Source organism: Anabrus simplex, chromosome 10 (assembly GCF_040414725.1).
Source record: "Anabrus simplex isolate iqAnaSimp1 chromosome 10, ASM4041472v1, whole genome shotgun sequence".
Lineage (NCBI taxonomy): Eukaryota > Metazoa > Arthropoda > Insecta > Orthoptera > Tettigoniidae > Anabrus > Anabrus simplex.
The window spans coordinates 12774308-12796416 of NC_090274.1; the positions used below are offsets into that span (position 1 = coordinate 12774308).

General features: G+C 38.1%; 1 protein-coding gene across 2 annotated transcripts in view; it reads left to right on the forward strand.

Annotated features, from left to right (window-relative positions):
• The window catches only part of LOC136882185 (zinc finger protein 84), a 120308-nt gene that overhangs the window by 89253 nt on the left and 8946 nt on the right, over positions 1–22109 (forward strand). For both annotated transcript variants that reach the window (XM_067154742.2, XM_067154743.2), the window contains exon 5: positions 20708–20782. In XM_067154742.2, coding sequence (XP_067010843.2) covers positions 20708–20782 — 75 coding nt within the window. The remainder of the gene's footprint in view (positions 1–20707; positions 20783–22109) is intronic.

Consider the following 22109-nt stretch of genomic DNA (forward strand, 5'->3'; position numbering starts at 1 on the left):
CCAATCATATATAATACATATTTACATAAACAACTACCTTAACAAAGGAAAATACATTTACAGTAAATACAGGAGCAGAACAAGAAGGAAAATTAAGTTTTATGAGAAATATCATGACAGAAGGAAGGAAACATTACGAAGATGTCTAGGTTCTTGTTGATAGATAAGGTATTATACACTGATGGAATACGTACAGAAAAGGACCCTTGGGTGAGAGAAAGCCAGGAGGACAGTACGGTCACTGTCATGTATTGTTCATCTATGTTGATAGTACAGGACTATTCACCGAACTTTGTCACAGGTTATATTTACAAAGCACAGACTTGAATGGAGAGATAGGAGACTGATAAAGGAATTGTATTAGAACCATAGAACAAGAGTGAGAATAAGAAGAGAATTAGTAGATGAAATCAAGCTAGGGAGAAGAGTTAGACAGGGCTGCTGCTTATCACTAACTGTGTTTAATCTTTACTTGGAGGAAATGATTTGTGCAAGTTTAGATGGAATGAGAGGAGTCAACGTTGGAGGCAAGAAAATTGAATGCACTTGGTTTGTTGATGATATGACAGTAATAGCTGAGGACATTAGGACCCTCCACAAAATGCCTAGAGAACTAAACAAGAGAAAAGAGTATGAAATGAGCATAAACCAAAAAAAGAAAATGAAATGCTTGATAGGTCTATGTGGAAGCAAAGGCAAAATAAGCAACAATCAAGGTAGAAAAAAATAGCGACCAGGTGAATATGTTTAAATACATTGGAAATATCATAACTGAAGACCTACACTCTATTATATAAAAACCCAGATTGCAGTAACTAAGGAAAGCTTCAACAAGAAGAAAAATCTGTCTTGTGGCCTGCTAGGGAAAGATCTGAGGAACAACCTAGCACAAAATGTGGTGCGCCCTCTCATGGGTTAAAAATTAGTGAAATTAGAATCAAGACATCTCTCATGAATTGCTTTGAATTTAGATTATGAGAGAAATTTGGAATGTTTGTTAAGGGCATACTTATAAGCATAGTCAAATAAAGTTTTCTGAAGGCCTAGGATGTTTCCTTTATAATGACCAGTTCACAAAATAAAAGAAGTCGTCTTACCTCAGGATAAACAAGTTCTGTCTCTGGCATGACCAGGAAGACATTTTCTGGTTCATCATGTATAGGGGAGGTGCTTCTACTGGGTTCCTGTCGAAAATAAAAATGAAAGTTAAGGATCTTATTTAGGTAGGGTGACAGGCCTATATATATCCGAGTCCAATTGAACTACAGTTCTCCAAAATACAACAACAGGCTTAGCTGCATCGCTGGATTGCACAATATTTTGAACTGTACAGGGATGATCTAGCTGCGGCAGGGATGGTGATTATTGTTTTAAGAGGAAGTAAAATGGGGCAACCATCTTCCATTAACATTAATCAGAGCGGAAATTGGAAAAGGTCTCACATAGCAAAAATGAAAGTATCATCAAAAGAAAGGCAAGGGCCACAAAGCACATGAAAATGAAACCATCGGAAAGGAACAAGAGTTGACCAAGGGTGGTCAGATAGAAAAGATGAAATGAAGGAGCCTGACACAAGTAAGTGGGCGGGTCATTGAATGTTCCAAATTTTGCTCAGCATCACACTCACACTGAACGAACGAAGCACCAGTTGGCAAGAGGTCTTGTATCTCTGCACATTGGTTTGCATCGTGGTTCACCCATTCCCATAGAGTTCACCGTGTAGTGTTGATTGCTATATGGACTAGTTCTTGTTTGACCTGGATGTTCTGGTGGCCCAATTCGTTCTCTCATCTGGCAATAAAGTTTCTTTCCACAGTGCCCTTCAAAGGGAATGTCCGATATAGAAAACTCTTCCTAGATTTGTGTTATTGAGCTGAGGGTTAGTGGGGATCTGTCTGCTGCTTCCTCCTCTCCAAATCTGCAGAAACTCCTCTCAAAATGTGAGGTGGTGCCATTCCAGTCAGAGAATTCAGTTTCTTTTGAGGAGTTGGTATCAAGCATACACATACAATCCTTGCAGTTTCATTCACATGTTTCACATGTGCAGAGTCCTCTGTGGCAGACAAAAAATGGCAAATGCAAATTGCAAAGTGTGTTGGTGATGATGATGATGCTTGTTGTTTTAAGGGGCCTGACATCAAAGGTCATCAGCCTGAAGTGTGTTGGGTGATCAGAGCTGTACGTACAGAAATGAGAAGGTCCAAACATGAAAAAACATATAAAAGTATACATGCTTTAGCAGGTACCATAAATTGGCATTACTTTCTGACTCGGAAGTGATATTATGATAGATCTTTCAATCTCTGTGTTGTTGATTTGCATTGTTAGCAAGACAGGGTGGCATACTGACACATTATTTGGCCTATTCAAATTCAGGGTTGAAAACTGAAACACTATGTTACCCTGTAAACTACTTTTGAGCCAGAAGATGGGTAGTTCTTTTTTGCTTCATTATACTTGTTAAAAAGTCACCTCACCATGGCACAACGTAACCCAGACTGATGGTGGGTTTACAAGTGTAGCAGTGCAGGTAAATGTCCCAACTAAACAAACATACACCGAATATTAGTAATGGAGACGAACAAATGAGTGAAAATGAAGTTACATATAGACAGGAAGAGGAACAAGAACACATAATAAGATAAACACAACAATAGGACAGTGTGGGAAGAGGGATCGATAGAACTGGAGATAAGAAAAAACCATAAACACAAAAGCACAAGGACATTCTCAGTTTATATTCATTCACTGCCATCCGCAAACAGATAGGCTCTCACTTCATCTATCCCAAATCTTCTCCATCAAAAGGAGAAAAGGAACCCAAAGGAAAATATGGATGAAAAGGAACAAGTAATGAATCAAGTCACATATATAAAGATAGGAACATGAAAAAGAACAGAAGCCAAAGCAGAAAAAAACCTTGTCAGGGGCTAAAGAAAGATTGACTGAAAAGAACTGGGGTAATTTGAAGACAGCAATGTCTGATGTACAGATTCATAGAGTCCTACATCCCAGAGGGACAACTAAGCAAATCTCACAGAAAAAAGAATTGAAGGGAACCGACTACCTGCCTTACATCCAGAAGACCACAGACAGGGTTGCCAGGATCCATTGCAAGCACAATATCAAAACCGTGTTTGGCACTATCATTAAAATTGCTCAAAGCTTAGGTACAACCAAGGAGAAATTGTACCCACTATTACAACCTGGGGTGTACAAAATTCCCTATACTTTTGGCAAGTTATATATACATTGGCCAAACATGCCAGTCCGTTGGGACTTGCATCAAGGAACACCAAAGAAATATCCGTCTCAACTAGCCAGACAAATCAGCAATAGCCGAGCACACTCCATCGTCGGGTCACGATGTTGTATTCCAAGATGTTTGAGCTCTTATCCACACTAAACACTGCAAGTCTAGGATTATACGGGAAGCTGTGGAAATACGTAAAAATCCGAACAATTTCAACAGGGACACTGGCTCTCAATTAAGTAATACATGGTTGCCAGCCATTAATGATTTATGTAGGTAGTTCTCCTCCCTGTCCTTTCTATATTGTTATTTCATTTCAGAGTTTTCCAAATTCGTACGTTCATCACCAGTTGGTTCATTTCAAGCTATGTGTTATGTGTTAATGTGTTAATGTCATACTTTCATTTCGTGTGTACACTGGTAATCTCCCCCCGCCCACACTGCCTCATATCATTATCATCTTCTAGTTCTGTCCACATTTTTCCTTTCCATTCTTCAGCTCTGTTCTATTCTATCCCGGTGTCTTTCGTCGAATTTATTTTATTAGTTTCCATTTTCTTTTACCCCATTCATCCCTGATACATCTGATATCTACTCTGATACTTCTCAAGTACAGATGGTGTCACAGAACATCATGCTTGGAGCACTGTGCCAGCATACAGCGAGCCACCTGGTGACCAACAAATGTACCACTACAGTTCTCCAACGGTGAAGTATTCTTAAATTCAAACCCTTATTATTGTAGGAGACTTTGTCGTGAACAGTTGAAATTTTCTGCTGAAGATGCGGAGAAAAGTTCTGCGAAATGTAGAGTGTTTCACCTTGTTTTCTTGACATGGCATAAGCCCATATCATGTCGACAAGTACGGGCCGTGAAAGTGTCAGTCTTAACAATGGCATTGATGTTACGTCCCACTAACTACTTTTACGGTTTTGGGAGATGCTGAGGTGCCAGAATATTGTTCCACAGAAGATTTTTAATGTGCCAGTAAATCTACCAACACGAGGCTGATTTATATGAGCACCCTCAAACACCACCGGTCTGAACCAGGATATCAAACCTGCCAGGTACTCAGCCCGGCTGTGTTCCTTTTCATGGCATGAAGGTTTATAAGTGTTTACACGCGTTTCTTGTATTAACTCTTAATTATTGATCTCTTATTTACATTTAATTGATGACCTGATTTTAACTGTCAACTGTAAAGGCACCATAGTGTCTGTCAGACTCCTGGAATGTACTGTACTATTAAATTATACAATATTTTCTTAATTTTGTTGTTGTTTATTGCGCTTAATTGGTTGAAACATATGTTTTCAAATATGTCACAGCAAAATTTAGGAGAAAAAAATTATAAATGCAGAATAAAATGTAAAAATACTAAAATGAAGCTCCAGAAAGTAGTCCTTCCTATTTTTCTTAAAAATCTAGAAATAAAACTTTTAATGCTTACTTTTCCGCTATGTCGGCCCGTCATTAAGTACGTCGAACTGGAGAAAGAATCTAAATTATTGAAAAAAATCAAAGCATGAATTCACAATTTGATGTTCAAAATTCATGTGTGTTGGATCATTTTCACTTGTTTCTATGTCCTTCCCTCCATCATTATCATCCGCTTTCTGTTCTGAATCCGTTTCATCATCACTTTTTATCATGTAATTCAGATAAATATAACTGTGCTTTAACATTTCATTAATCACTTTTTCTAAACCAGTTTCAAAGTTTGATTAATTTGCTTTCAGAACTCGGTGAGAATAAGTGTCTCCACATTATCATTCTATTCTGACTGTTGAGATGGGCCTAGTCATGGCTCCATATTGGTTACAAAGCACAGTCAGTAAAGATAATATTATATTAAACAGTGTTAATCACAATATACCCAAAATATTGATTAACAAGGTTCACAAACGATAGTCACTTAACTGGTATCAAACGTTTGCGAGGCAGCATGGTGAACTTACCGCATGTTTGCTGAAGGCCAATCAGAGCGAACTGTATGGCACCGTCAATGCATGGAATCAACACTCCAGCTGAAAGGTACACAAAGGGAGATAAAATTAGGAGACTGAAATGAGAGGGGATGGCCACCGGAAAGTCCCGCAGACGTACGATACCATTTGAGGGTTAAATGGAGTGTAATGGTTCCAGTCAGCTACAATGGATTTCCTTTTTGTGGCTTTTTTCTTCCTGATTAGTGTAAGATATTTCCAGAGAACTTTGCTGACACTGATGAACCAAGTGAACAAAATAAAATTAGCAAAACATATGGACATATGATCTTCATATGAAATACAGTGGATTGAGCGTCAGCTTCAATATGTATCAGAAGGTGCTTGTGAGATTGCTCCGATTGACAAAGTATCTGACAGTGAACTTCCTTCTGCTTAGGTTCAGATATTTAGGTTGACAGTCTATAGTGAAATTAAACTGTCGTTAATGTAATTTTCTGTTAAGTGATGCTTCCTTTACAATGAACATAATCAAGACAAATAATGTATTCTTCTATTCATTAAATACATAACCTGTAATAAGTAGGGCCTACATGTAGTTCATAGCTCCCGTCAGTATAATTTCTTGTAAAATTATTTCAGGAATACTTTATAAACTCAGAAATCTTAGTAGGCCTAATAAAATTAAAGAAAAACACTGAATATTACTAGTGTTTGTTTAATCATCTTTTGTTTCATCAAAATAGAATACTACAATTAAGTAGTCAGTTAGCTTACCTCAGATTGGGACTCTTCACTATCCTCTAAAAATGGTTCACTTTTGATGGGTGGGGTCGAAGCGACTTCCATAGCCTGTGTTGGAAAAAATATTAATTTCTTCAAGGAAAATTTTCAGTATTAGATTAAAGATTGATTCTATGCAAGTTCCACCCTATCGTAGGTACCTAAAATGGTCCAAGAACATCTCCTTTACCAGAAGACTTGAATATATCTCCAGAGGCTATAAATAAATAGTAGGTCTACATACATTCAAATGCACATTATGGACACCTGATACTTTCAACTAAATAATGATTTTTAGAAGCTCTAATTTGTGTTTATTGTATGTGCAAGATTTGAAAGCTGTAGCTTAAAAAATGAGTTTACAGCAATATTGTTTTTGGAAAATGACAGTCTATAACAGCCTTATAGCAAGAGGAAAATACGACGTAAATCAGCAGAGCCATTAACTGTGACAACACAGGGTCTCCCATATAAACTACGACTGAACTGCACGGTATTTGTACTCTGTGCTACAGCAGTTGCCTCAGCCGAATTTATGTCGTGACAACCGCCCTGCTTTAAGCGTGTATACAATTTTATATGAAATCTTACCTTATAAAAGATGCTGGAAGTGTCGTCCTCCCTGGGTTATACAGGCATTGTATCTGGTAACCACATTCTGGCTGACACGAGTAAGTTCTGCCACTGTAATGTTTCTGATTTCGTTTGTAATGTTTTTTTTCAGTTCCTCCAATGTGTGAGGATTTGTTCGATACACTTTTTCCTTCAGTTTACCCCACAAGTAAAAATCACACACTGTTAGATCTGGAGAACGAGGGGGAAATAGACCAGCACTGATCACTCTGTCTGCAAACACTTCTGAGATTGCAGGAAGGGAATCTTCTGCTGTATGAGCAGGGACTGAATCTTGTTGAAACCACCCATGTGATTTTTCTTCTTCTGTTAACTGATGGAAGAACGGTGTCAAAATGTCATCTTTGAACCTCGCTGCATTTACTGTCACCTTGAAAAAAATAGGCCCAATGATTCGTCTTGCACTGACAGCACACCAAACACCAATCTTTCTATCATTATGAGAGACACCATTAGGACTTTCTGTACACCAATAGCGAGAGTTATGACTGTTCACACAACCATTAAGATGAAACCAGGCCTCACTCGAAAAGAACACAAGCTGTGGGTCGAATAAACGATCATTCAGTGATGCAAGATACCACTCACAATACCTCACTCTTGCGGCTGGATCAGTAGGTTTTAAACAATGGGCCCAAGTGAACCTGTACGGTTTGATGCGTAACAGCTTTGTAGCTCTGTGTGCAGAAGAAACCGAAACCCCTAGTTGTTGTGCTAATTTTGAGAGTGATTTATTCGGTGTCCGTTCAAGATTCGCACCAATGACATCCAACTTTTCTTCTGTTAAAACTGTTCTTGTGCGCTCATGTTTCTTATTGAGCACTGAGCCAGTAGTCGAAAATTTATTTACAATTACGTGAATTTGTGCTCGTGAAGGTGGCACTTCACCGGGAAATTGCTGAATAAATGCATCGCGTACCCGTCGAGCCGACTCGTACTTGAAGTAACTTTTACATACGAAAATACGGTGTTGCGATGATAACTGTCTCACCATGTCAACAGCTGAGATTCAGACTGGCGCACGTGCACTCTGCTTGCTTCTCTTTGCTACTTGCAAGGTCAAGAACTATGCGCGTGCCTCCAATACTGCTGCTTACGTATTGGAGAATAAATACCTCGCTAGGACGGTCTTATTTTATATGGAAGACCCTGTAGATTTGGAAGAATGATAAAAATGTAACATTCGCTGTTAAAATATTCAAAACGTAAGTGTTTTTTCTCTACCATAGTCCGTCTGTCTATTTAATAGACATTCACCACTTACAAGCATGCACACTTCACACGCGAAACTACTCGGTATGTTTTTAGGTAACAGGGCCAAAACAATTGCCATTTCCTGTTTTGGTGAACTGAATATTGCTCTGTTATATCAATGCATCTACCAACGCCATAGTAAAGGAAGATTTTCTCTATTTTCAAAATAATTGTCACTTCGAACAAAGGAACTGATTTCCATTTGTTTCCACGAACGACACTGTAGGACGTAGGCCTAGGACCATAGATATAGAGGATATACCGCGGTTTATCATTGATCTGGTGCCTTCTTTTTATAGCTCATTGGTCAGGTGTGTTCAAACAGCCGTTTAGTGGGTAGAAACATTTCAGTGTTGACAACACTGCGTCGTGTGCTTTTCAAGTTGTCAAGGCGACCACTTGACGGATTATGAGAAAATGGTAAGTTTACGGCGAATTTAGACAAAGCATCGATGTTCTATTTAATTCTGTAGTTCACTCTGGCCAACAGGGGCTTATACGGTAATATTATCATCTTCAGACATGATATATTTATTTGGGAAGGGTCTCGTCAAAACTTTGCTTATCACAAAAGGGGAAAAACCTAAACACTCGGTTTCAAAATGTGCAACTGGGTCGAGATATCGCAACGAAATAATAGTGTAACTGTTTATTGTTTAACTAATGGTGTGTAATCATATAGACATCGGTCGTATCCATTTAGGAGCAAAATTGCTTGGTGATAGTCTTTGCCTTCATTTAGAGCAACGTGATGAACTTGTTTGGTTTTGAAATGTACGTTCTGTGGTTGAATAGGGCATTCTGTTATGTTGCTTTCGGAGCGACACCTTTTCTCTTATAGAATTAAAATTTATACCGCTCGTCAAAATAATGCAATAACTTTTCTGTTATTTTTATTTCTTTCACCTATTTTACTTACACAAGGCAATGTTTTGATTAGAAATATGCATAGTCATACACAAGTTTTGTATATTTCTGGTTCTTTACGGTATATAATTTTACGGAAAGCAAGCTGCTGTTTTTTATCTAAATATATTGGAACTATACACCGGGAATTGGTATGAATTAGTTTTGAACTTATCACCAGGCGCGGCGCATTCAAGTGAATCTCCTAGGAATAGATAAGTCTTGGTAACCTGGTCTGTCAGAAGCCTATTCCTTCAATTAGCTCTGTATATTCGCGCACGTGGCAGTAATTTTGACATCAACACTCGGTTGCTCTCGGGAACCAGCGAAAAGTTTCTGTTTCTGGACTGAGTGTGTGAGGCCACGCCCGATGACAGGTTTTTAAATTTTTTTTTCTAGTGGCTGTACGTCGCACGGACACAGATGGGTCTTATGATGACGATGGGGTAGGAAAAGGCTAGCAGTTGGAAGGAAGCGGCCGTAACCTTAATTAAGGTACAGCCCCAGCATTTGCCTGGTGTGAAAATGGGAAACCATCTGCAGGGCTGCCGACAGTGGGATTCGAACTCACTATCTCCCGGATGCAAGCTCACAGCTGCGCGCCCCTAACCGCACGGCCTACTCGCCCGGTGGTGACAGGATTCTCGGGCCTCTAAATCCCGGTTCTCTCTCCTCCCCCACCTCAATTTAACCCCAGAACTGTGAACTTCCAGGTTATTTTTAACCAAGGCTTACCTGATTATCACCCCTGGTGGTGGATTCTTCACCAGTTTCATGCCAAAAATACACCAAAGTTTTTCTTTCAACCTTTTTTATTGTCACTACCACTGTTAAACCAAATTTGCACTAAGAATTAGGGTGCATTTGTGGAATCACCTTGGTGCCATTCTAGTGTAAAATTTGTGCAATTTTCTTTGCATTTACCCCACAAACATAATGGTTCAAAATTGATGTATTCTTGGAGTAAAAACCTCAAGCCCCATGGCACTACAGCCCTTGAAGGCCTTGGCCTACCAAACGACCGCTGCTCAGCCCGAGGGCCTGCAGATTACAAGGCGTCATGTGGTCAGCACGACGAATCCTCTCGACCGTTGTTCTTGGCTTTCTAGACCGGAGCCGCTGTCTCACCATCAGATAGCTCCTCAATTCTAATCATGTAGGCTGAGTGGACCTTGAACCAGCCCTCAGGTCCAGGTAAAAAATCCTGACCTGGCTGGGTAAGAGGCAGGCGCACTATCCCCTCACCATAGGGCCGGCAGTGTTGTAATATTGGTGTATTTTTGGTGGATCGTTTGAAGCAAGCATTGAGAGATAACCTTTGTTTCACTTTGTTGCAAAATTAGTGCCTATTCTTTCACATTTACCCCCCAAAAATATAGTACAAAATTGATATAAAATTGGTGACAACAAGAACAACAATGCTAACGTCATAATTCTCTGCTGCACACTGAAACACGCTCTACCTTGATTTGTTTTTTCACATTTTGAACAACAAAAGTGTGTATTCTTATTGACATTTAAATTTATTTAACTTTATTTTTTATTCATTTCTTTGGTCACGTGTCCCCTGGGCATTTGCTCCCTCTGCTCCCCCTTGTTGCTGGCCTTGCGTGAGGCTGTGGGATGTAAGGAGAGTGTGTAAGGTGTGGGGCTATGAGAAACAACGGAAGTAGGCTGAGAACATAGCCCAGGTATCGCTGATGAGTGGACCAGATATGACATACATGTGGCAGGCCCGAAATTAGCCGAAGCATTGCCTCAAAGCACATGTTTAGAATTTGCCGTGTGTGTTGGTTTTGAAGAAATTTTAATTTTACAATTTTGCGGTTTTGATATAATTAACTTCAAGGAACCACAATATTTTGTAACTATGTAGCATCAACAGGTGTTCATAACCTACATAGCCTAGGCTTGTACAATTAAGGTAAACTTTTAGTTAGTAATATGTGTTTAGGGGCAAAAGATATGCCCCAAATAAATACGTGTTTTATGAAAACTAAACAGCAAAGTACATCAACACAAGAGCAAACATAACAGTAGTCTGCCTAACGCATCCTTGAAGCAGTTATTCCAGCGCCAAGAGTGTCTTCAACATAAGACAGAAGTGGTGGATCAGCTGAAGATAAGCACAATTCATTCTCTCTCTCAATAATTTCTCTTTGTTTTTGTAACATCGTAAACTGAAGCCATGTACCTTCAAAGGAAAGTTGGGTAGCTAATCCAATTTTTTCACAGTTTTGCTTTACCTTACACTGACACAGATAGGTCTTATGGTGATGATGGGATAGGAAACATCTAGGATTGGGAAGGAAGGGACCGTGACTATAATTAAAATACAGCCCCACATTTACCTGGAATGAAAATAGGGATCCATGGAAAACCATCTTCAGGGATGCAGACTGTGGGGTTTGAACCCACTATCTCTCAAGTGCAAGCTGACAACTACTTGACCCAAACCATGCAGCCATTCATTTGGTTCATAGCTAATCAAGCAATGTCACTATTTTACATCTGTATAAACAACACATAACTGAACATGTTGTATTTCATAGCATTGAACCCCCAGGTGTTTTATCCACGTGCTGCCACTGCTTATCACTAATGGTATTTAAGTATGGAAATTAATATTTGCAGTTTATAAGCCTATAGTATGACAAGTTGAAGTAAGACCCTGGAATATGAGCGATGTAAGGGCTAGTTTCGTCAGTAGGAGTGACAGAGGGAGGATGGTGGGTAGGCCTGGTTCACGCTTGGTGTTGCCAAGCCGTGCGCAGGGATAGACAATGCACGGAGCTAGAGCACTTCAATGCTGACTTAACGGAAACGTCTCCCTTGAGAGCTAGGCGAGCACTGAATTGCAGTCGCTAATTGGCAACATTGGGCGATGTTCACTTGTATTGGCTCGTGAAGAGACACACCCTTGTACACACTATTGGTCGTGCATTACTAGGGACAGAAGGTTAGGAGGGAGTTATTCCAAGTTCGCATTCCTTGCGGGGTCTTAGTTGGAGTTGCCGAGCTCTACCAGTGTTTTATTTTACGAAGTCCACCTTTTCAATAAAATCAATGTTCAGAAAAGAATATATTTATGAAATGTATTGAAAAGATGGGATCCTCCTCTTCTAATTAACAATATTATTGTCAATATGGACCAGAAATGAAATTTATTTCTTGTAACTTATCACTTACCTATTATAATTATAAGCTATAAATTTAATAAACATCACATAACTGAACATGTTATTTTTCAAAGCAGTGAACCCCCAGGTGTTTTATCCATGTGCTTATCACTGATATTATACCTTTTCAATACAGTATATTAAGTAAATAGTGTTACATTAGTGTTGGGACTGGTTTCAGCCACTTGGTGATATCATCAGCCAAAATAAAAATTAAGCAGATTATATGATAATAACTAAAACATAGGCTATGTATATAAGAGAAAACAATGTTGTAGGAATGATTATATAATCAAAATTCATGTAACAACAAATGTTATGGGTGTGGCCTTCGTGTCAAAATATGATTTCTTTAAAATAAATTGGCAAATCACCCAGGCAATGAAGTAAATCTGGTAATGATAGCCAAAATTAGGAATGAACAAACAGACAGAGAAGAAAATAAAATGGAGAAAAATCACTTACGAGACTCACCTCTAGTGTGAAATGTACATTTCATGTCTGATGGTACAGCTGTAGAACAAAACACTGACAGAATGAGTTGCTTCTGGATTCTAATTCAAAATGGGCCCGAAGTGGTAAAGTTGGTTGTAGAATTGAGTATTAAACCTAACTTATTCAATACTGAATATTAAACTTAACATATTCATGGATCTTTTATATTTGTATGTGTTTACAGTCGACTTTGTGAAGTCAAACTACAGGCCATTGGGGAATTTGAAGGAAAGTCTACTTTTTCCAAAGTCCCGACTATGAAGAGGAAAATGGTGTCTTTGGTTGGTAGAGAGTTAACTTTACCTCAGAGTCTTTTCCTTTTCCTGGAATATGACCCTGACAGTTGTTTATGTCAGTTTATGACTATGAATATGTCTATATAATAAAAATCTTCCAGGCTATTATGCCGTGGTCTACTCCTCAGTTCGTCCAGACGTTTCGACTACTGCTGCTGTACAAGTGATAAGCACTCTTACCTCGGTAGAAGGGAGTCCTTCTCTGCACATCGGGGGCAATAATAAGGAATAAAATTATATCCATTACTACAAAGAACTTTGCCACTACGGCCCCGAGTTGACTTTAAATTCTGAAGCAGTCAATATATTATACTATCTAAGGAATGCATATCAAAGATTTAACAAATCTTTCATCAAGAGATACAAGTCAAGTGTGCTATTTACAACAATTGATCATTTAAGATTTTATAATGCACAACTGGTATTTTCCAAGAATATCATCAAGAGTATAATGGACAATTTAACTGTTTTATCTATCATATGACTTACAGTTTTAACAAAATTTCTAAGATCTCATTTTAATTGTCGTAACCATACATCAATATTTTAATGTTAATTTATTATAGCTGATGATGTGTCTTAGGGGACGAAGCATGTACTAAATATAATAAATTATATATTATATTGAATAGGTGGACCACTTAGTTATAATATTTAAGTTTATCTTGAATAGTTACTAATTTACTGCTGCTGTAGTCATCTTCTGTGGCGTCATGTAGGTACTCTCTCCTGTACACCGGCCGTGAAAGCCTTCATACTTTCATGAATATGTCATTGGCTTTTCACACACTAAAAATTCCCTAATTGATTTTGTAAGATGTTATGATTACAACTAAATGCCCAATATCATGTTTGGAAGATTGACGAGTGTGAAATCCTACTTATTGCAATTAATTATCCATGGCAATAATGCAGAAGCATTTGTATGGAAAGCATAGTAATTATGGTAATTTCCTTCAGACAACAGTTTTCCAACACCAGAGCAAGCATTGAATGTATATGCTTCTCAGTGTAGTGGAGAAACTTTGTTAATTTTATTTAAGTTCATCGGTAATTTTTATGAAACCTACAAGTCAATTGCTTTAAAAAAATATCGGATCTATTGTGTGTCCTTCGGCAAACACACTTATGTCAGAATAAAAGGGGAGTGTCTGTTCAAAAAGCACTATCTTCACCGTAAGAAAGTTGTGAAAAATCACAAGGGAACATGTAATAAAAGGTACATGGAACATATCCATGATTGGGTATGATACTACTTTTATGGAATTATATCTTTCTAATCTGGATTGCTCATGGCATTTGATAGTATTCAATTGCTGCAATGCATGTGAATGTAATACAAAAAAAAAATTGAAGTGAAATTGCACCTTTTGAAAAGACACTGCTCAAATATACAGGCTCTCTGAAAATAAGTTACAGAAATTGTAAGAGGGCGTAGTGTTTGACACAAAAATCGATCTCTAGCATGTTTTATTTCCTCCTAGTGGAAGATCGCCATGGAATCACCAAGGAAATGTAAAGCTCAATCGTGAGCAACTTCTTTGTCAGTATGTGGCTGTCAGCGTAAGCTCTCTTGCTTGATAATCCTGGGCATTGCACTACCGTAAGCACACTGGCGTGTAGCTCGCTCACTTGCAACCTTGCTACTGTGGTAATGGCAGCATATCACAAAGCATCTGATCATTGTGCCCGGATAATGTGATGTCTTTATTCTGATTATCATGCGCTAAGGCATCCTGAACAAACTAGCGTACAAAACTTAAATCCTAGTAGTAAGACTCCTCCTGGTTTTGAGTGATCACAATGTCTCTGTTTTATGAAGCATGTCGGTAAATACAGTACATTTCATGCATGTCATAGTTAGCCTCACTGGAAAGTAATTAGAGTACTGAATGACATACTTACGTAATATAGGTTACGTAATAAAAGTAAACATTGCAAGCATATCCTGTGGTAATAATTTTGTGTGGCTATTTCTAGCTGGGTGTAGCCCTTGTAAGGCAGACCCTTCAATGAGGGTGGGCAGCATCTGCCATGTGTAGGTAACTGCGTGTTGTTGTGGTGGAGGATAGTGTAATGTGTGGTGTGTGAGTTGCAGGGATGTTGGGACAGCACAAACACCCAGACCCCGAGCTGTTGGAATTAACCAATGAAGGTTAAAATCGCCGACCTGGCCAGGAATCGAACCTGGGACCCTCTGAACCGAAAGCCAGTACGCTGACCATTCAGCCAACGAGTCGGACGTGTCCTGGGGTATTGGCAGGTATTAAAGGCTAGGTTTAGAACAGAGTATCCTAGGATATACAAGGACGGTTTGAAAAGTTCTCGGAATCACCGCTAGATGTCAGTGCTATAGCAATGAGGTTCCCGCGCAATAATCACACATCCTTTGTGAGTGAACATGTGGCGCATCAGTGCTCTAGCTGCAGGAGTGTGGTAGTGACGACTCTTTGTTGTTGTTCCCGCGTAGTGATTTGTGACAATGGAAAAAACTGAGATTCGAGCAGTGATTAAATACTTTGTAAAGAAAGGTATGAAACCAAAGGAAATTCATGCCGAATTTCAGAACACACTGGGGGGCTCTGCTCCTTCATTTTCAACTGTTGCCAAGTGGACCAGTGAGTTTAAATTTGGTCGGGAGAGCTTGGATGATGATCCGCGTAGTGGACGGCCAAAAAGTGTTACGACCCCAGAATTTATCGCAAAAGTGCATAAAATGGTCCTGGAGTCGACTGAAAGTGCGGGAGATTGCTGAAGCATAGAGAAAACTTAATCAAATAAGAAGTGAGGTGAGGGCAGGTGGGCGAGGCAAGAAAGTATGCATAGAATACATACACGGAGAAAACATAACAAATACGAAATTTCCATGCTTACCTTTGAAATACACAAATGAGGTTAAAAGATGCCAGAGCCAAAAATAAAATGAGAGAATGGTTGGGGAAGCCAGAAACAAGAATGAAATAACAAAAGATACTTGAAATCGGACACCCTAAAATAAACAATGTAGATCCAGATAACAAACTCATTCACACAAACACACAGAGATCAACACAGAGGGACAAGCCGGTAAAGCATGTTGTAATAGTTCACAACAGGTATAATCAAAACAATCAATTTGCTGGTGAATCAGGTTTGGTAAATCAAACACAGAACCAGGCCAATAGGAGAAACATGCATCACACCAGTAACAACCCTTGTTATCAGTACACATCCATACCACACACCAAGAGTGAACATGAATATTACAGAGTGTACGGAATCGAGCAACATATAGAATGCCCATCCCTGCACAGAATAGGTCTCCACATATGTATACATATACATGAACCAATCAAACTGAGCAGAATACATAACGGGATCTACACTGCCCTTGGTTTCCGAACAGAACATAAAAAATGGTAGACATACAAGAATATAAGATCAACGGGAAGTCTGCAATAAAATTAAAGAAGAACAAATACGTAACCCCAGAAAAAGCTTAAGGACAACAATGTTAAGTCTTGGCAGGACCAAAAATAGCAAAGTAATAAGTAAAACAAAATTACCTGATGGAAAATAAGAACAAGAATTCTCTCGAAAGAACTGAGAGTTTCACAATACCATATATAAAAGTGTTGAAGTATCTTTTATAGGATAGAAAAGCCATGTCGGAAACCTCGATCGCCATTTCCTTTCTCAAAACTGAACAAGAATAATCAAGAGGGCAGATAAAAAGGACAAGACTAGGCAGAAATAAAGAATGACGAATCTGAGAGCGAGATTCGCCATCTGTTTATATAGAGATGAGTTGTTTGGTATACTCTTTGGATGATCAGCCATACTGAGCCGATACAATTGATCGCAAGGTGCGATACATGTCAAAGAAGGGAAATAGTATAAAGAATAGTAAGGTGTTGTCGAGTCCTTAGGCCACTGAGGAAATATGTTTAGTGATGATTTATTTCTGTTAAATATTTATGTATTGTACATATTGTCAACATTAATATTTTTATAGAGTGTTTCACACGGCACAGGACACCAGAGTGAAAAGTTACAGGAAATGATGCTCCAAATTTGTCCTTCCCAATGCCGTGCTTGTCCACTACCATACACTGCATGTGTTAAGTAGTGCAATGTACAGTACTGTATTGCCTGCCAGCTGCACAATACATGTAAACAGCCGATACCGCGCAGTCCTCAGTCACGCGCTCATGGCTGTACTCTGTTCACTAGTAAATGTTCTCATAATATCTGGGTACCCCCATGCATTTTCCTTGGGAATTTTGAATGCTAATATTAACACTCTTCACCACTAACGTTCTGTTGTGAATTCCATGCACTACGTCGCAGGACATAAGATATATGATGATGATGATGCTTGTTGTTTTAAGGGGCCTAACATCGAAGGTCATCGGCCCTAAGATATATGAACCAGATACTCTTGGTCATTGATAATGTACAAAATGTAATATGTACCCATACTGACATATGCAGCTGAGACTTAGACTTTGAGTAGTAGGCAGAAGAGTAGAATTCAAGCCAGTGAGATGAAATTCCTCAGAAGTATGATAGGAAAGACAGTGAGAAATGGAGATGTTAGGAAGGAAGTTAGGAGAGGAAAGCTAAATGTGAAAGTTGAAAGTAATAATCTAAGGTGGTTTGGACATGTAAAGAGGATGGAGGAGAATAGAATTCCAAGACAGATGCTGGAGGCAAAGTGCGAGGGCAAGAGAGCAAGGGAAAGACCTAGAAGAAGATGGATTTGAATCAGTGAAGAACGGCATAAGAAGACAAAATGTAGACTGGGACAAGATCGTGGAAGGAAAGAGGAAGATGGAGAAGTACCACAAATACCCCAACCCGGCAGGAGCTGAATAAGGAGAAATGATGATGATGATGATGATGACTCTTGGTGATTAACAAAATGGTTTAGGAAGAAATGGATGACGGATCCTCTCTCACATTATTGGGTTTATTATGCCCATACATTTTCTGTAACTTAGTTTCAGACACCCTTTATATATATATATATATATATATATATACAGGGTAAATAGTTTTAAGTTCTTCGTACTTATGTAATACTACAGTAAAGATTTGTGTATTGTTACAATGATTGCTCACCACATCTCACAGAAACAAACTGTGAAAGTCTATGTCACTTTAGAGCATTCTGTGAGAAAAGCTCATGGCATGTACACTGCCAGTCACACCTAGGTGGAGCCTTTCTTGAGAATTGTTCTCTCTTCATTTTTGTGTAGGATAAGGAGAAAGTCAGATAACAAGAGGAGAATGGAGGGGCAAGAAAAAGAGCGTGATGCTTTTGATCTTTACAAGAATATAACTGCTGCCTCCTATTTGTTTCCTCTACAATCAAGGTTGTTTAACTCTTTCCCACGGGTTGCGTAGTAAAGTGTACTCGACTTTCAAACCGACTTCCTCTGCCATCTGTCTGCTAAACTTATAACTTTTTGGAACCAGTGAATTTCCTACGCTTCCTAGATACAACTGGCATGCACGGAATCCTAAAATAAAGTGTTCTTTTATATGTTTTCTTAGATAGAACAGACAGCTGACTGAATGTAAACACATTGCAGCAGCAAGGCTGGTCATAACCAGTTGAGCGCGGAGGATATTTGTTACAAATTAGATCAATATGTTGACAAATGCGATGGAAGTGAATTTGAATTTGTAGGTATGATAATAAAAATGGCATGGGAAGCAGCTGGAATGGGATATGAATCTGAGGGAAATTGAAATACGGCACAGGACAGGCAAGAGTGTGTCCAATTCACAAAGATGGTAATATCGAAAATATACATAATTATAGACCAGTATCAATACTATCGGTCTTATGCAAAGTGTTTGAGGATATACTTTACTGTAATATCTATCGACATGTTGAGAAAGTCATCATAGAGCAACAGCATGGCTTTATGCAAGGGAGATCAACAAGTTCGAATTTAGTAAACTTTACAAACTATGTGTCATCTATTTTAGATCAAGGGGGGCAAGTGGATATCATATACACAGACATGACAAAAGCATTCAATAGGATTGATCATCATAAACTTCTAAACAAGCTTCACAGTTTTAGTTTTAGCCCTGAACTAGTCGAATTCTTTAACTCCTACTTCAGGAATAGATTTCAGTTTGTTAGTTTCAAAGGGGTAGCTTCATCCATGTACAGGGTAACTTTAGGCATAAACCAAGGTTCAAAATTAGGTCCACTGTTGTTCATTCTGTTTGTTAACGATATTGGCTCTGTGTTGAAGAATTCTAAATTTCAGTTATATGCCGATGACATGAAAATTTACAGGCAGATTAGTTCAAACAAAGATAGCGAAAAATTACAACAAGACCTCACAGCACTGGTTGAATGGGGAAAACACAATTCCTTTCAATTCAATGTTAAGAAATGTGAATCAATGACCTTTACTAGAAAAAGACAACCAAAAATCCATTCTTATGAAATGAACGGCATCAGCCTAAAACGAGTTGAAGAAAAGAAAGATTTAGGAGTGATATTTGATAGTAAACTTCAGTTCAATATACACATAAATAACGCCGTAAATAAAGCCTATAGGAACCTAGGATTTCTAATGAGAAACACAAACAAATTTAAAAATATCAAAGCGATAATACAGGTATACAATTCACTAGTTAGAACAGTAATAGAATATGCCTCTATAGTCTGGAATCCATCATGTATCAAACGTATAAAAGAAATAGAAAATGTTCAAGCTAAATTTCTAAGATATCTGTATTTCTGTATCTCTAAAACTAGCGCAAAATATGTGGCATATAGTGACTTAATAACAAATTTTGGGATAGATAAGTTGCATACGAGGAGAACATTAACCTGTGTAAACTACCTACATAGAATTCTCAAAGGTAAAGCAGATAACCGAGAGTTACTCCACCAAATAAATTTATATGCACCGTTTGGAAGTAATAGAAATAATTTAACTCTCTTTGTTAAAAGGTCAAACACAAATCACCATACGAATTCGCTATTAAACAGAATATGTCAATTAATAAAATGCCAAACGTGGACATATTTCACGACAAGAGTATCTTGTGAAGGCCAGTCCGAAGGGAACTCGCACAGAGAGAAGGCATAAAGTAAATAGAATAGCATTATTGTGTACCATGAATAATTTAGTCCTTAGATTAATTTAGATTAATAATGTATATTTTGGGAGGAATTAAAATAATTTGAAACACACACTTACCACTGTCCATAGTTCTTAAGTATAATATTAGGTTTATATTTTAATTTGTATTTTAAATTATTTATAAAATTAGAAATAAGAAATGGGAATGTTCTGTAAGTGGGCAGAAATGCCTGTTGAACAATAAATAAATAAATAAATAAATAAATAAATAATAGTCCAACTAATGTCAATTTATCTTCCATTTCCATTCAGTGAAAATTTGTTTATAATTTGTATGTCTGAGAAGAAGTATTATTTGCTATCTAAATATTTTCATCCGAATGATCCCGAAAATGAAATAAATTGGGAGATTCAGGGTGAATTCCTGCATTCTCTGTATTACCAAGAAAATAAGAGCCCCATCAGATCCAGAAATTTAGACTGACTTCAAGAACAAGCAATTTAAAATTATGCACCGTATTGGATGTTTCTTGATGTATCATTCTGAATAGTGCGGGGGGGGGGGGGGGTGGATCTTGGGTGTAATTAGATGATCTCATTGTATCATTTTAGAATGACTATAGTGTATTTTCCATTGTTACAAAATTTGAAAGCGATATCTTTAGTTGTTTTTACAGAATAAATTATTTAGTGAAGGTACTCCACAACTATATCTGACAAGCAAATTATTACTCTAGGTTTTGCCAGACAGTGAGTCAAAGATAGTCCATACAAAAGGGTAAAGCACTACTCAGAAAGCTCCCTGTATATCAATAAATGATGAAGACAATTTTTTTCTAATAATTATTGTTTTGTCTTGTACAGGCTATGGAAGTTGCTTCAGCCTCAGCCATCAAAACTGAGCCACCTTCAGAGGATGGTGAAGAGTCTCCACCTGAGGTATGCTAAATTCTCAGTGCTAGAAAATTCAACTTGATTTGAACAATTACACTTTAAAGAAACAACAGATTAAAGACAGGATTTTGGTGTTCATAAAATATGGTTTGTTTCAAGTACTGTATCCAACTCTCTTAACCCTAGAATACTAACATATGTAAAATTTAAGTGTTTGCGTCATATAACTGCGCACTGCTCCTTCCTGCGTTACCCCCAGCAGACCACCTCCATGCAGTGCTTCTGCTGGCCAACGTGGATGATGTCACCATAGCATTTAGATGCATGTGTGTGGAGCGAATGCCAGGAGAGTTTACATTTGGTAAGCCACTGTGCTTTTTTTTAAAACATGTTGTTAGTATTGATGCATTATCGTTTTTACGTAAAACTTACTTATTAGTATGTAACAGGTTCTTCGATGTTGTCGTATGCAGGTAGGTTGCTCATTCTGGATCGTTGCTTTATAGTTATTAGGCATTGGTCTTTCTAGGATACAATGGATAAACGAGGAGTGAAATAGGAGGAGGTCATGATGAAGATGAGAGTGGAGAAGACAACCATTTAGAATCTGAATCTGAGCAGAAGGAATCTCCGATGATGATCCAAACTGTTATCCAGATTTGCGAGCTTCTGTTGAAATTTAGCAAATTGAGCGGAGACTGATACGGAAATCTCCAAAAGGAACTAGGAAGAGAACAACTTCAAACAGCTCAGCTTCAGGCTCACAACATCTAGAACAGCTTTTTGTTGACAGTGAAGTGGATAAACTCTTTGGTAAGGATGGGCATATATGGAAAACAACTGATTCAAACACAGGAAAGAGAGCATAGTTCATATCCGACCAGGACCTATGTCGAACGTAAAGCTGATCCACTTTGGTGTTTTGAATTGCTCTTTACTAACAACATAATGCAAACTGTACTTCGTAATTCTTAAATAATGTGGAGTTTTCTTATTGTTCAAACGCAGATATGGACGTGCATGTACAAAATTTCACATATGTTAGTAATGGGCAACTAGCGAATAATGTTAGTATTCTAGGGTTAAAATATTTGATGATTTTCTTCAACATTCCAGATATGTTCCTGACATCATTTTGTACTGACGACAGCTGTGACGTGCACTATAATTATTACAGATTATATTAAAAAAACATTTTTTGTGACTTTGGTGATTGTAAAGAAAGCATTACTTAACATAAAATTAAATTAATAAGAGTTTAATTCCACTGAAGAATGTCAACTTAAATATTATGGACATCATCTGCGTCCTCTCATTGTCAAATTCTTCATCACTTTGAGCAGTCTCGCAAGTGCCTTCTGATGCTACTTGT